Source organism: Symsagittifera roscoffensis, chromosome 1, assembly GCF_963678635.1.
Source record: "Symsagittifera roscoffensis chromosome 1, txSymRosc1.1, whole genome shotgun sequence".
NCBI lineage: Eukaryota > Metazoa > Xenacoelomorpha > Acoela > Convolutidae > Symsagittifera > Symsagittifera roscoffensis.
In genome coordinates this window covers 43,758,425-43,774,950 of record NC_087062.1, presented here as the reverse complement: position 1 = coordinate 43,774,950, position 16,526 = coordinate 43,758,425, and the positions used below count along the sequence as shown (strand labels likewise).

The 16,526-nt window shown below is 33.3% G+C and overlaps 1 protein-coding gene across 1 annotated transcript in view; it reads left to right on the top strand.

Moving 5' to 3' along the window:
• The window catches only part of LOC134857451 (synaptotagmin-7-like), a 56,553-nt gene extending 41,053 nt beyond the window's left edge, over window positions 1-15,500 (top strand). Inside the window, exons 6-8 of the mRNA XM_063873732.1 lie at window positions 8,575-8,695; window positions 9,318-9,512; window positions 15,109-15,500. Coding sequence (XP_063729802.1) covers window positions 8,575-8,695; window positions 9,318-9,512; window positions 15,109-15,233 — 441 coding nt within the window. The 3' untranslated portion in view covers window positions 15,234-15,500. The remainder of the gene's footprint in view (window positions 1-8,574; window positions 8,696-9,317; window positions 9,513-15,108) is intronic.
• Window positions 15,501-16,526: the final 1,026 nt, after the last annotated feature.

Genomic DNA, 16,526 nt, shown 5'->3' with positions numbered 1-16,526 from the left:
TGAAAAATAATCCTTTAAACCAAACAAAAGCAAGCAATGCTCTAATTTAAAAGGGGATGTTCATTCCGTCTCGTTTTTTTTCTCAATCGCGGGTAACGATTTAAGAAAAATAGAATTTTCAAGTTATGTACGCAATTAATGCTAAAAAACGAGCAAATTAGAGAATGAGACAACCAATTGCCATATTCATGGAGTCGACTTTCACTAACTGGTATGCGGCTGACAAATTGAAGGAAACACCAAAAATCCGGTTCATCGGGTGCTCTCAATCAAACCTATTCCATTACGGACTGCATCTCCTTAATGAAACCTGAGCTCAACTCAAGTTTCTTCCTTTAGTGACCGACAATAAATTAAAAAATTCAAAGTATTTTTTTGGTTTTGCCGTAAATAGGTAATGTAAGTAAAATCAGCGGCGGAGGCTGGTCTCGGCCACACCGCAATTTTTCCAATTCTCCGACAAAAACACTTTGCAGTTGACGCTGCGAGTGAGGGAAATTTATTTTTATTTGTTGAGAAGTAAATCAATTTTGCTTCACCAAAGAGCAAGAGGGAACTATGAAAACCCTGTTCTGTCAAAACTTTCTGAACCGCTTGAAAGTTTTTGAACAAAAAAACAGGCTATTTTAAAACATTTTTGGAAGGGTTTGACTGAAAAAACAACGTTTTTTGACGCGTTTTGAGTTTTTTTTCAGAAAATTTTCCTTCATAAAAAGTAAATAGGTTGCCTTCAGAAATATGTAGGCTAGCTTAATCGACGAAAAATGAATGTCGTTAAATAGTTCATTTCATTTATGATTTCGACCTGAACTCTCAAGTTTGAGCTCTAAGCATCATTATAAATAGGGTAGTATAAAGAACTCCGTCTGCAAATGATTTTTCGAGACAAGGGCTGGTTTTACGAGAGGAGCGCGGTAGCATACGCTTTTTCTTCTTTAAGGATTCGACCTCCTGTCGATTTAAAGGGTCCCCCCTTTGGTACATATTTAAAACATTAATTTTTGGCTGACTGAACCCAAAAAAACTCAAAGTGCTTTTGTGCCAAATATGCTAACTTCGCTGAAGGAGCGCGCACCAAAACAGCGCAACTTTTTGGACAAATTTTTCCAAAAATTGATTAAAATTATTTTTCCGGGCTGCTGTTTCGAAAATTCACCTGAGGCGCAGAAATTCTGGTCAGAATAGGGTCTTTATAATAACTTGGGAGAGCTCAGAAAATCAATTTGGTCGACCTAAAAATAGTCCTCCGAGATCCGCCCCTGTTTCGAGACTCAAGACTTGTCTGCAGAAACAAAGCATGCTGAGCTAAAAATTCAAATCCCAAATATTGAGACATTAATGAGATACATTTGAAAACACTTCAAGTTTTTTTAAGAAAAATTGTCTTGCAGTTTGCTAATTTAAATTAAGATTTAAAAGAGTCACAAAAATTCTGTTAACTCGCTTTAGTTAATGACGAGCTTCTCGCTGTATTTTTTGCAGGATACTTAGTGTTAATCAAATCTCACTTCAATATCTTAAAAATATGTCGCGCGCATCAGCTAGTGGTGAAAAATCCAAGAAGAACTGTTTACCAATTTACACACTTTCAGTGGTTTCAAATACAAAACACAAAGCTACTCGTATGCAGGCAAAGCACTGATTCTCAAATTGCAAAGCTTCAAAAAATTCTGTTCGAATTTTTTCATACTGTTCAAATTATTAAAAATCTGTAATTCAAATTATAAAACTTTACAGCACATATTTTTTTTCAGTCTCGGTTGCAAATTGATAAATTTGATCAATATTATTTTTAAAATGTCAACTACAATCCTTGTCAACTACAGAATGATATGTTTCTCATTTGCTACCGCATTGAAAGACCAACTATTTTGCCTTAATTGAACAAGACTGCTCGTATCAAGGCAAAGTCCTGAAAGTACCGACTACCCAATAGTTGGTCTCTAACATTTTGTGATATATGAAATATTGACAGACTACAAATTTTAGGCAGTTAATATCAAAGTGTTAAAATTTGAGTCGTTTATGGAATTAATAAGACCAATTAGCTTGCCTTAATTCAATTTGGAACGAATATGAGTGCGGATTATTTGTCACGCATAAATCATTCGTGTATTGAAACAAACTTTCAAAATATTATTCCAGCAGCAAAGCCGAACTTTAGCCTAGTGCAGGCATACTCGCTTGGCAATCCCATGTTTTGCGGATCGATGCCCATACGCAGCCAATTTTCAAAAAATTGGTCACAATAAAAAAATCACCCCGGGCATATATATTTTCACTTTCTTCGTAAGTCTGAACAATAATGAAAGATTCAAACACCGATATGGTCAAAGCGCGCTTTCTACCAGATCGGTAACAACACGGCATTAGCAACAAGTTAAGCCTGCTTAAAATCTTTCATTATTGAACAAAGGCGATACTATTGGTCTTCTACTTGATATGTGGGAAAATATTCTCAAAAAACAAGACATTTCAAGAATTTTATTCATCAATTTTTTTTTAATTTGCAACCCCGAGTGCTATTTAATACATGCTGTAAAGTTTTATAATTTGAATAACCGATTTGTAATAAATTAGATTTGGACACAATAACAGTGTCTGAAATGCAATTTGAAAAATTAGCAAGGATGTTATTTGAAGTCGAAAATTGTCTGCTGGAGAAAAAATTACGCAAGCGTAACTTTTTTTTCGGATTTTCCAACAAATATAAGAAGTTAAGGAAAACGTTTTTTTTTAAATCTTCAAATCGTTTTTTTTCTCATAAAACTTCAAATCAAAAGTTGCATATTTTTTAGATAGCAAAAAGATAATTTTATCCCTGCTTTGATTTTTAGAATTTGATGCAATGTGTTTATTTGCAAATTAGTTACTGCTTTTGTGACCAAATCTAACGTATTGCAAATTGGTAATTCAAAATATGAAACTTTACTGCAGGTTTTAAGTATAAATCTCGGTTGCAAATTGATAAACTTGATCAATATTATTTTTGAAATGCCTTGTTTGAAAATATCCCGCCACAAACATTGTAAACTACAGAATGATATGTTTCTCACTTGGTAAGGCGCTGAAAGACCAATTATTTTTCTTGATTCAGTAATGACTGATTCAAATTGCGGAATAGTCAGAGCGCATTTTTTACCAGATTGCTAACAACGCGACATCAGCGGCAAATTAAGCTGGTTTAGAATCTTTCATTTTTGAACAAATTTGAATAGTCGCTCAAAGCGTTACCAAGTGAGAAACATATCATTCTGTACTTGATCAAAGATTCTAATTCGGCCGAACTTGCCACTAATGCTGCGTCCTTAGCGAACTGGTGAAAGCACGCTTTAACTATACCGCAGTAAGAAGTCCCAGCTTACCAAATTTGTCCCAACTCAAAACCCATGTTTTAATGAGAAAATGCATCAATATTTTTTTCAAAATTTTTCAAAAATATATTTTTTTCAAAATTTAAAAAACTCCGTCAAAATTACTATTTGAAAAGTCGAATGTCCTCTAGAGAAGCGACCACTCAAGCGTATATTTCCGTTTTTTGGGACTTTGAAACAATTATAAGAACTTTAAGAGTACCAAATCTTCAAATCATTTTTAGAAACTTGAAATCAGGAACTTCATATCTTTTTGATGGCAAAATTTAATTTTACAATCGCTTCCAGTCATAAATTCTGAATGTCTCTATTTGCAATTCAGACATTACTTTTGTGACCACATCTTAGTTTACATTTGCTTTACTTTCAGCTAAGGTATTAAAAAAGTACTGTCTACCATTACATAGTTATTGTAACTAATCTGTCTGCCATTAATCCATGAATAGTTTTTGAAATGATTCTTTTCTTGCCATACCTAATATCAAGAAAAACTTTTTAAAAAATTCAAAGAACAAAAACAATGGTCCTTCCAGTCATAAATGGTCCTTCCAGTCATAAATTCTGAATGTCTCTATTTGCAATTCAGACATTACTTTTGTGACCAAATCTTAGTTTACATTTGCTTTACTTTCAGCTAAGATATTAAAAAAGTACTGTCTACCATTACATAGTTATTGTAACTAATCTGTCTGCCATTAGTCCATGAATAGTTTTTGAAATGATTCTTTTCTTGTCATACCTAATATCAAGAAAAACTTTTTAAAAAATTCAAAGAACAAAAACAATGGTCCTTCCAGTCATAAATGGTCCTTCCAGTCATAAATTCTGAATGTCTTTATTTGCAATTCTGAGATTATTTTTGTGACCAAATCTTAGTTTACATTTGCTTTACTTTCAGCTAAGGTATTAAAAAAATACTGTCTACCATTACATAGTTATTGTAACTAATCTGTGTGCCATTAATCCATGAATAGTTTTTGAAATCATTCTTTTCTTGCCATACCAATTATCAAGAAAAACTTTTTACAAAATTCAAAGAATAAAAACAATGGTTTTTGTTCAAAAATAGTTTCACGATCAAAAATATATATAGGAGATGGAGGACAAAAACTTTAGTGCCAAGACTTATAACCTTTACATTTTTAATCCCTCAAAAACATACAAAAAACTTTAATATTCAGTTGGAATACGCGCAATGCCCCTCTGTGATACAGAAATTAGTAAATCAAAAAAACTGTTTTATCACCAGGAGTTTGCATGGGTGCGAACATTATAAAATGTGAAAAAGGTTTCATTGTATTACTCAAATTTTTATGATATGAGCATAGGTTATTCTATATATTAAAATAAATGCAGATAATTTGTCCTACAAATGGATTTCGAAAAATGTTATGCACTCTTGACAATCAAGGAATTTACCTATATCATGAACCATTTCTGAGAATATCCGGCAATTTTGCAAAAAATTTTCGAACAAAACGATTTTTTGAGATAATTTTTGAGTGGTAGAGTAATGATTTAAATCATCCGGAAAAATGAACAAAATTTGAAATTTCAAACTCGTTTTTCTCAAATAGGGCTACGATTAGACAAAAAGTGAAGACAAAAAGTGTTTCGGCTTTAATGCTAGTTTAATGCTTTTTTAATTAATCAAAGTTTTTGCTGAAACTACTTTGTTAATAGATGAGAAAATTATATCACAAGAAGCCTCTATATCACAGAAAACCTTAATTTTAGGCAGCTTTAATCAAAAAACAAAATGATTTTATTTAGTCCACGCAATTGATTCTAAATATCTAATGAAATTGAACTGCAACGAAAATTTAATCTGATCTAAATTTTAAAAATTTACATTTTTCAGTACACACACTTACAAGCACACGTGAAATTTTTTTAAAAAGCTCCGAAAACAAGGAGTTTTGTTTGGCTCAAAATTTTTTAAGTCCAGTTTTCATGCAAGTTTTAAAATAGATCTCGTTACTCTAATTTCAACACGAAATTTTCTCATAAGTTGCGCTTCCATTTCAATTTTTGGCTTCTTGCCTCCTAAACCCTTTCCGCATTTTGTAGGTCAAAGAAACTACAAAAATTTTATTTGATACTTGATAACAGATCATATTATAGTCTTTGATTTCATGTCTAATTGAAAAGTTTTATTTGTTTTTTTTAAATTTTAAATTTTCATAGTTTCATTTGCCCAAGAATTTTACTAACACTCGTTAAAGGCGGCCTAATTTGAAATGAAAACAAAAAAATTTAGTCAAAAAGTATGCATGCGTTCAGTTTTTGTCATTTTTTGTAGGTATCCGACCAAATTGAAACGTTTTGGATTATGTCTTGCGCTCAATGTTTTATCTGACATTGAGCAAAAATTTACTTATTTGGTTCAGCTTATTAGAAGAATACTGAACGCTTCCATAAACGCTCGCACACGAGAGATTTGTGGTCTTCTTCACTAAACGAGCTAAAATGATAATTTTTTTAATTGATTTTCTGTTTATGCAGTTGAATCTAATTGGTTAATTTGGATCTTGTTAACTATTTCCTCCCTATTTTCAAAAATTCAACTTTGGCGGCAATTTTTTCAAAAGCTTAAAATAATTTTCAGAAAGTTTATATATTTAAAATTTCTCAAGTGGGTATTATAAAAGTAGTGAGTTATACAAATACGAACGCGCAAAAATGATAACTATTGACATGCATAGGGGGCTAAATAGTTAATAAGGTCCAAAAGGGTGGGAAATAGTTAAAAAGATCCGTTAAATTAAACCAATTAAATTCAGGTAGCATTATTAGGCATTTCAAACAAAATTTCCAGCAGATTAAGTTTCGAAATATTGTCCGAAATTATCGAAAATGTGAAAATTCAGTATAAAGATTTCAGCAGAACAAAATCTTTGGGACAAATTTATCATCCTCCACCTCAAGTCGTTTGCCCAAGGCGATTTATTAGCCAATCATAATCGATTGTTTTACATACAGCGCTTAGCAAGTTTAGTTTAAATTAAGCGCTGGGGTGGAGGATCTTAACTTGGTCTATTTGGGGAGGAGGATGTTAACTTGATCCAACTTTTGTATTTGTGGTCATTAGGCTAACATTTTTATCTGCTTAAATTCTAATCAATATGTCCAAATGTTGTTGAAATTTGATCGGTTACTTAGCAAATGAAATCAATATCAGTTTAATTTCACATAAAACTGATTTTGAGCTTTTTGGTGCATAAGAGTCGAGATTTGTAATAATAATAGCATACAGGAGAGCTCGTTTTCAAGATGAATGTTTTACACCAAAAATTCTTAAAACTGGGTTTTAACGACGTTCTCTCAGGTTTGAAAGTAAGCTAGAATTTTTTCTGTTTTACGGCCCAAAACTCATTGTTTTGCTATTTTGAAAAATGATAATAATGCTTGATTTTGACTAGATTAAATTGAAAATGCGATGAAAATTTAGCTTAAGTGCAAAAAATATTAGCGCTTTCAGCGTTTTGGTAATTTTGGGCCGCATAACAGAAAAAAACCCGTAGGCTATATTTTTTCAATAGCATTTTTAATTATGAGCCTTGAGATATTTGTGTTTTGACTTTCGATACAAAGTAACATAATATTTGTGCTCGGCGTGCGTTTTTTTCTTCAGACAAATTTCGACTTTTAAACTAACCATTTTTGACGGAATTTTTTAATGTCATTCGAAAGGCATTGGTGTCCTGAGCTTAAATTTGAAAAGCCATTTCACCTTTAATCATTTTTCGTTAAGTTATGGGGGTTTAAAGATTGCCATTTTGGCTAATTTGGGACAATTAACGCGCGATATACTTACGCTATTAACGCGTAAGCCGAGATTTAATCCGTCTTAGAAATCGTTCTAATTTGATTGAAAGAAGATTTTTTTGCCATAACTGATTTGTTACAAGGAGCGAAATCTATCTTTTTGTACTTTCTATGGCGTGTGGGATGATGATTTTCATAAAAAAACTCAAATTTTAGAGAAAAAAAATTCCATTTTATTTTTTCTAAATATTTTTTTTAATGTTATTACTGCTCCATAAGCCTTAAAAGGCAGTCGGAAAATTCAGGGCCTGAACGAGCCTGATTTCTCTTATTATTATCATGAATGAAAAAAGAGCTTTTTTTCTTTGTTTACTAGACTAGTTACTAATATTTGCCCATTGATAGAACTAATAAACTAACTTAAAAATGATTCTTTTTTGTATTTGCGATTTCATTATCACTAATAGTGTCATCTCGCAGTTTTCTAAGTGAGTGGGCGGTGAAACTGTTTAGTTTAGTGTTGGTGAAAAACCTGACTGGCTGGGATCGTTAAATGGAAATTCGTTGTTTTGAACTGATAGTATGTCTTAATGTCTCAAACTGTTTTCATGGGGAATCATTTAATGACAGAAGGACCGAATGCGCAAAATGTATCAACCAATCAGAGTTCAAGAACTAGCTTACTCTCTTGCATATTTCCTTTGAGTTTTCGAATACTGGATTCTGATCGGCTGACTAATTTTCGGCCAATCGGTCTTTCTGGGACGAGGGATTCCCCTATACTTTCATTTCCCGTTGTGCATCACTAACTATGCACTGCAGAGTCATTGTTGTCGTGTGGTGTTGTGTCCCACTTGATAACTGCTTTGGCCACTGCTCCTTATTCAGACTGTAACCACCCACCGTGTGATGAAAGAATAAGTCACCGAATGAATCATGACATCAGTTGCATAGCGGACTGTTCTCAAATAAATGTACAATTTGAACGAATCCTGTGATCATATTGACAAAGTGTGTTTTAATCCAAAAAATGTTATCGCAAATCGGCTAAAACTAGTTTTCTTTGAAAAAACAATTCAAGATTATGAAAGTTTAAGGAAATTGAGTACGCATTTTCATTTTCTTTATCATTTTGTATTGACCATTTCAAAAGTACATACGGTTCTTTTACTGATTAAAAAAAATTGACTTCTATAAAAGACTAATTGAATGGTCAATATTGTATCTTGTAACAAAATTTCAGGGATTGGGATAGCTAAGAAGACCTATACTGATGTAAACTTGCATACTTAGATCGGTAGCGCAGTGAAAATGACCTTTATCGATACTATCTATGATTTTCTAATACTTCTGCAGAACAGTCCGTCTCTCTTTTAATGCATTATGTTTACAATAATCTGAAGTGAGGCCTGTGTGGCTGGTGTGTTTGCAGGAGAAGATGAAGAGGGGTGAGATCTTGTTGACTCTGGCGTACAACCCTGTCACAGGCATCCTCAGTGCAACAGTGGTCAAGTGTAAGGACCTCAAGCCCATGGACCTCAGTGGATACTCAGGTACACTCGATCCATACTCAAAAAGAGAATACAACAAATAAAGATACTTGAACAACTTGAGTGCTTCTCATCTCAAAAAATCAATGTTGCAATCAGAACGAAGCGAAGCGACTCTAAATCAAAAAGAGGATCACGCAACGTTTACATAAATGCTTGCAAACGGAACTTGTGAAATAGCAAGGTCTTTGAATGTTTCAGCTGGGCCATACCAATCAAAACACTGCGATAATTTCGAAAACCTTGACAAACCCCACCCGTCCTAATATCTAGATAGCCACTTTTTTGGAACAATTCTCCTTTGCATAAAATTGACTCAGTCAAACAGAACTCTCCCCAGCACAGAAGTCTACCCTTGTGCTAGCTCCGACAGCACATTTGCTAAATTAATTATGACTTTTAAAATACTGTTTATCTTTTCTTTTCAGTTTATCTGTATTCATCGTAGGCGTCTAGTCGGCATTTGCTGTTGCCCTTTGTCTAATTTCTCCTTTCATAAATTAATGGTGTCAATAGTTCTTCACTTTTCTTTATTTATGATTTAGAGAAATAAATTTTTTCTTTCCTTTCTTTACCCTTCAGCTTTGCATGTAATTTAGACTCTATTGAGTGTGGGTGTGTTTAGATCCCTACGTGAAAATCTACCTGATGTATCAAGACAGGCGGGTGGAGAAGGTGAAGACTACGTGTAAGCCAGTTACTCTGAACCCCTCCTTCGATGAATCCTTCACCTTCAGAGTGCCCCCCTCCAAAATGGAGGACACCCAGCTCACAGTCACAGTCATGGATAGGGACCAGTTCAAGTGGAACGAAAAAATAGGTACACATGCGAGCCGGGCTTTATTTGATTCCCTTCTTATTTCGAACTTACCTTAAGATAATGTTTTCCTTTTGCCATTTACAATGTGCTTACTTGTTGATTTGTTTTCTTTTGTTGATCCGACCCTTTCGCGAATTCAAAAACGGCGGTGTATCGACAAGCATAAAGCTCGACTATCTTTAAAGATTTTAAACGTATCGATTAGCATAAAACCAAAACTTGGGTCATAAAAGTCAAATTGGGTTTATTTAGTTCTTCCCCCCCTAGGGTACCTAGTAACGAAATGCCACCCCTATAACAAAAAATTCAACGCCTAAGCATTTGTAAATTTTGTACCTAGTATCAAAACCCTCTCCTTTTGAAAGGGGGATAATTAGTGATATCCGTCAGTTTTTGAGTTTTTGTCAAATTTTTTAAATCATTATACACAGGTGCGAGGATTTAGGGATAGAGGCGTACTTTGAATGTTTTTGAGCGGTGAACGCGCTATAAAAAAGTGCCCATTTTGACCTGTTCTTTGAAAAAAATGCCTGCCGCGCAGAAAATTTGGTAAAAATAGAGTTTTTATAATGATATTCGAGAACTCGGAAAATCATTTTGGTCAAAATAAAAAAATTTCAACAAAGTTTTTGAAAATCACCCCCCCCCCCCTCACTAGAGAAAATCACTAGATTTCCTCCCACCCGTCCCTGATTATACACAAAAAATACCTATATCACAGTTCTTCTTACGCCTTTCACAATTTTTACAGCGCTTAGATCTCGGTTCAAGCCATAACAGGTTGGGGTGTGACTGATCAAAACTTTTGTTATATTTAATAATTTCATTTGCTTGTTGGTTGCTTAATTTATCCAATTTTATTGAGCTAATAAGTTTTCAATTTCTCAGAAATGCAAGGTTCAAATTCAAAGTATTGTTATTGTATTTTTGGGAAATAAAGCTATCAAAATTATGCTAGTCGATGCATTTTCAGATTTTCAAGCTATTATGCTAGGCGAGCTTTATGCTAGTCGAGCGGTCACCGTCAAAAACAACTTTAAACCGTACAAGAACTTCACGTTACTATTAGGCAACCGTACAAGAACTTACTGAAACTATTAGGCAAAGTCTTGAGAAAAGAATGCCCTTCAGAATTCATAAATTATTTTGACAATTATACTGGAACTATCAAGATTAGGACAAAGAGACTGAAAAATCAAAAACTTGTCATTGATTGCAAAAAAAAAACATTCAAAAATTTTACTTTGGGCTATGATAAGAAGACGTTTCAATTTTATGTCCTTTTATAGCTCAGATTTTCCAAATTTTTTTTAACAAAACCCTAGTCACACATTTAGACAGGTTCAACCACATGTTTTGACTTAATTATTTTTGAGATATGAACTAACCAACAAAATTACAAATAGACTTCAAACTATGCCGCATATTTTGCTCTGTTCGTAATTTTTACTTAACTAAAATCTTAATTATACTTATAAAGGATATAATGTATATCTAAACGAAATAATGTTTTTTTTTCAATTAAAATTTACTTTGAAAATACTTTAATCAATGCAATGACATCTAGAAAAAGAATATAGCTTAATCTGGTTTGTGTAAATTATGGAGTGGAAATTTAAATTTGGGTATAAAACTTGGAAGATTTAAAAAAAATGAAAATGTTTATACAAAAGTCTAAAACGGTAGGAGCCTAAAAACAGAAATTTTGTGTCTAATGGCGATCTACCAAAATGATCTGCATTTTGTAAAGAAAATATATAAAAATAGATGAAATGTTAAATATGTTTTGGAAACAATTCATTGTTATCATGATTAAAAATGGCGTAGCCTGGAGTATTTTTTCTCCAGATTTTCACTTTGTCAAAGCCTGCTCGTAGTTGGCAATCGTAATTGTGGTATCAAATCATATTTAAGCTAAAACAACAGCAATTTGGATTTCAAAAGTTTAATAAAATTGATTGTATTTATCAACATGTTTCCGTTTTTCAGATTAAATGACACAATTTAAACGGTTGACAAAATATGAGATTGAACTCAATTTAACGATTCTGTTTTTAAGATATTTTTATTTCTAATGTTTTAGCTCTCAGTTGGCATATTTTGACCTAAATCGGCCTTTACTGAAAAAACTTAGAAAAAACTTTAGTAAATGAAAAAAAAAAGTTGTCAAAAAAAATCATTCCTAACAACAATTGCTGCGATAGGACAGTTTGTGCGCAAAAGCCAACTCTCTTTGTTCAGTGTTGGTTATATTATTGAAGCGAGTATCAGTTAGTTCGAAAAATCATTTTGGTCGACCTAAAAAGTTCGACAAAATTTTAAAAATCAGCTTTAAGAAAACCCAGATCCGCCCTTGAACCGATAATTAGGCTTAAGAGACCAAACATAGCCAAACAATGACGGTTGTAAGACTTTCTCGAGGAAGGGGGACGGATTTTCAAAAAAAAAAATTCGAACAATTTGTCGATTTTTTTTTCTGAGCTCTTCCAAAAACTATGAGACCCCATTTTAATCAAATTTTCTGCGCCGCTTGAAAAACTTTTTTTGAAAAACTTGAACAAAAAATCGCTTTTGGTGCGCGCTCTCCCCTCAAAGTTAGTATATATTGGCGCGGTAGGTAGGTGCCTTTAGGTTGTTCAGCCAGCCAAAAATGGATATCTCAATAATTTTGTTCTTGGATCAGATTTTTTCCTGTTTTGCATCACATTTCTAAGGCACATTGATGCTTCATTTAAGTTGCGCAGCATGAGTTCAGGTTAAATAGTTTGAGAAAAGATTTATAAAAAGCAGCGCTGTCTTTGCATTTTCTGTTGCAAAACAATCTGGCTAGCAGGAAGTTCTTACACGATATTCCCAGCAGTTTAAATTTCAGATAGCGTTTTCTAGATAATTTTGAAGACGAGTTTTCGAGACAGTTGACAAAATTTTTATAATACAGGCAAGAAAAGAGAAGCGGTTGAATTTTTTGACAAAATTATTAAGGCAAACTCATTCAGTATTATCAGAGCAATCCCTGCTCCCCCGCTACCTCATCCAATAATTGGATGGTGGTATGTTCTGTAATTTTTGTGCGATTCATTTCCTATTTTAATAACAATTACATTTATTGCAGGTTTCTAATAATAATCAATCAATTAGGCCAAAAAGACGACGCATGTCAATTAGGCCAAAGACTCGAATAGCCGAAAAAAAAGTTCTCATTTTCCGGGTAGCCGATAGTTTTTTGAAAAGCAGCAGGAAGCAATTAAAAACAAGGATAACCGGTTGGTGCGCAATCAATAGCACAAAAATTTTCGACCACAAAAAAAACATATATATTTTTAGCAAATTATGATGTTTTTTGTCTGTTGGGCTATGAGCGGATCTGATTAAAAGCCTAAAAATTAGTTACATTCGATAATAAAAATAAACAAGACTGCTCGTATCAGGGCGAATCCCTGAATGTTCCGACTGCCTTTTAAGTTTTATGGAGCAGTAATAACAAAAAAAATTAAATGTAATAAAATAAAACGAAAATTAAAAAAAAAAATCATCCCCCCACACGTCATAATAAGTACTACATGATAAACTTTGCTCCTATTAACAAATCAATTATGGCATATAAGCTGCCTTGAACCAATTTGGAACAATTTCTAAGACGGATTAAATCTCGCTTACGCGTAAATAGCGCGAATTTATATCGCGCGTTAATTGTCCCAAATTGGTCAAAATGGGCAAAATGGCAATCTTTAAACCCTCAAAACTTCACAAAAAATAATCAGAGGTGAAATATCTTTTCAAATTTAAGCTCAGGACATCAAAACCTTTCGAATGATATAAAAAAATTCTGTCAAAAATGTCTAATTAAAAAGTCGAAATTTGTCTGAAGAAAAAAAACCCCACCCCGAGCACAAATATTCCGTTACTTTCCTATCGAAAGTCGGAACAAAAATGCTTGTTTGACAACAGTTTTTGTTAAAATGTCTCAATAACTACATATGGGCATACATACATACATAATCATGAATTTATGAATGCACTTAAGTCTTTATGCAATTTTTGAGTTCAATTCAAATTCATTTGCTAAAAATTAGGTAAGTTGCGCTTTCCAAATACGAACGTGAAAATGGCGCAAAAAACGAGAATGTCTGATTGGTTCCAAATTGGATTTTGACTTTTAGATTCTGCAGCGGAATCAAAATTTTACCTAATGATCCAGTTTTCTCAAATTGAGTCAGTTTCTTCAAATAGGAATAAATTGTTCTCGAAATTGAAATTTTTCTAGGTCATGTATATTTCGTTATTACTTTGAAATTCGAAAGTTGGAAATCGTTCAAAAAAAAACAATAGTTTTTTTTCTGTATCCTGGTTTTCATCGATTCTTTCCAACTTTCTGTTGGCTATGTTTTGTTGTTTTAAATTTCAACAAAATTCGAATATTGTTCTTTCTCATGTTTGTCCTTCGTGGTCTGTTTTTAACTTAAATGACTGCAAGGGCTTTAATATGATGTATTATTCGATCCTTTTCAACAATTTTTTGTTGTGCCTGGTGTTGCGTGGAAACAAAAACAAAAGAAAACAAGACTGCTCGTATCAGGGCGAAGCCCTGAATGTTCCGACTGCCTTTTAATGTTTAATAAAATGTAATAAAAATGAAAAAAAAATTCTAAAATTTGAAATTTTTTATGAAAATCATCCCCCCACACGCCTTATAAAGTTTAAAAGGATAGATTTCGCTCCTTGTAACAAATCAATTATGGCAAATAAGCTTCTTCCAACTAATTTGGAACGATTTCTAAGACGGAATAAATCTCCGCTTACGCGTTAATAGCGCGAATTATATCGCGTGTTAATTGTCCAAAATTGGTCAAAATGGCCAAAATGGCAATCTTTAAACCCTCATAACTTCACGAAAAATGATCACAGGTGAAATATTTTTTCAAATTTAAGCTCAGGACAACAATAGCTTTCGAATGATATAAAAAAATTCATATATTTCCGTCAAAAATGGCTAGTTAAAAAGTCAAAATTTGTCTGAAGAAAAAAACCCACCCCAAGCACAAATATTCCGTTACTTTCGTATCGAAAGTCGGAACAAAATTTAAAACATACCCGAATACAAAGTAACTATTGAGTATGCGACTTAGGAAAGTAACGATCGCGCTTGCTCCGCTGCTCTTTCATTCGGTATGAGAAGTATAGTGCGCGTGAATGATTGTTTGCCACCGTTAGTCTCACAATTTAGCTAATTTTACGGCTATTTCAATTTTTGTCTACCCGGTTATTTGACTCTGATGATACAAATTCAATTTTAAATTGTTGTTGCAGGCCGTTATAGCTCATTTAGGTTGAATTGGACTGCAAACTTTTCAAGTCTTCTACCCAATCGCAGTTTAACGGTAAAATTTTGATATAGCAGGCGGCAGCCAAACTTTTAGCAGAAAAGTCTCAAAACAATTTGAAGTGCATGCAATAACGTCTGCTCATAAAGCGCTCTGAGATCGAACCGTGTGCTAGCCAATCAAATTCCTTTAGGGTTCAAACTGTAACCTTGTGTAAACTAAAACATCCTCAAGGTAAACCTTTTATATTAACCAAATACCTTTTATTTTTCTAGGAGCGGTCATTTTGGGCAAAAAGTCTGGTCAAAATGAGATGGACCACTGGCGAGAGATGCTCTCCAAACGTCGTCAACCAATCACGAAGTGGCACTATCTCAAATCTGATTCGTCAGACGTATAGCCAAGCAAATTATCTCATATTGCCCAAAATTTGAAATCCTTGAAATTGGAACCAAAGCAATTGTATCATGTCAATTCATAGGAGCCTAATTGACAGTTCAGTCAACGACCAACAGGCGTATATATAATTTTAATAATCGAGAATTAGCTTTCATATGATCGATTTATGTTTGCCGATAGAATTCAGTTTGTAACGTAGTTGTATTGGAAAATTTCGATTTGGGTCAAAGTTCTGCGAAGGGAAAGTTGTTGCAAATATTATTATAAATTTTGCTGAATTTATGTATTCTAGAAACCTATTTCTTATTTACAACAGTCTATGACCCAGAATTTACTGCCCTGATAATTCTTTATTGCTTTCATTATCATTTCTTCAATAGCAAGAGATAAAAAATAACTGTGTCAAAAACGAAACGTGTTTATGCTAACCTCTAAACTCTTAAAACATGGTTTTGATTAGAAAAAAGCTCTTCGATAATTCAGTTAATCGATTCTTCATTGTAAGGTAGAAAACAAATTAGAAGTTTAAAAGCAAGCTAATTTGTTACATTTTTCCACTACGAAAAGGCATGTCATGCGTATTATCATTATCACAAATAGGTTATTGCTTTCAGAAAAACAGTGGGGGATCATTTGGTATTGTACCAATTTTGCGATTCCGCCACTTTTTTCGGTTTCATCGGGTAAGGCTCAAGCTGCAAGAATGCGGAAAACCATTTTCAAAACAAAGGGTTATGGAAACTAATGGGAAAATAAAGCTAAAAACTACGTCACTGGCAAGAAAAAACAGAAAAACTCATCATTATTGCTCTTTGCAGCAGTCAAAACAAAAAACTCTCCGAAATTGGCGCATAGTTTTTTGTAAGAAGGCAATTAATTGCTTCGAGGTCTGCGAGATAAAAAAAAAGAAAAATTGGAAAGTTTTTATACGAATAGGGCGGTTCTTATACCAAATCTCATAGTCGAGCCGCAGGTCAAAATTGCATCGTTAAGTCTTGAGTTGCACGCTCTGGGACTCAAAGTCTTAATCAATTAAGTCTAGAGTTACACGCTTTGGGATTCAAAATTTTAATTAAAGATCTAAGGTAAGGATTAGGACTATTTATCCACGGGGGAAAGGACCAACACAAGAGCTGTACAGCTCATCACGGCCAATAAGAACTACATAAAAGTTTGAGAAGCGATACCGCGTTATTTCACTGGCTTACCATGTAAAAACACAATTATAGAGAAGCCTGAAAGTTGGTTTATATCGAAAAAAAACACAGACTGATAAATTAATTTCGTAGTAAAG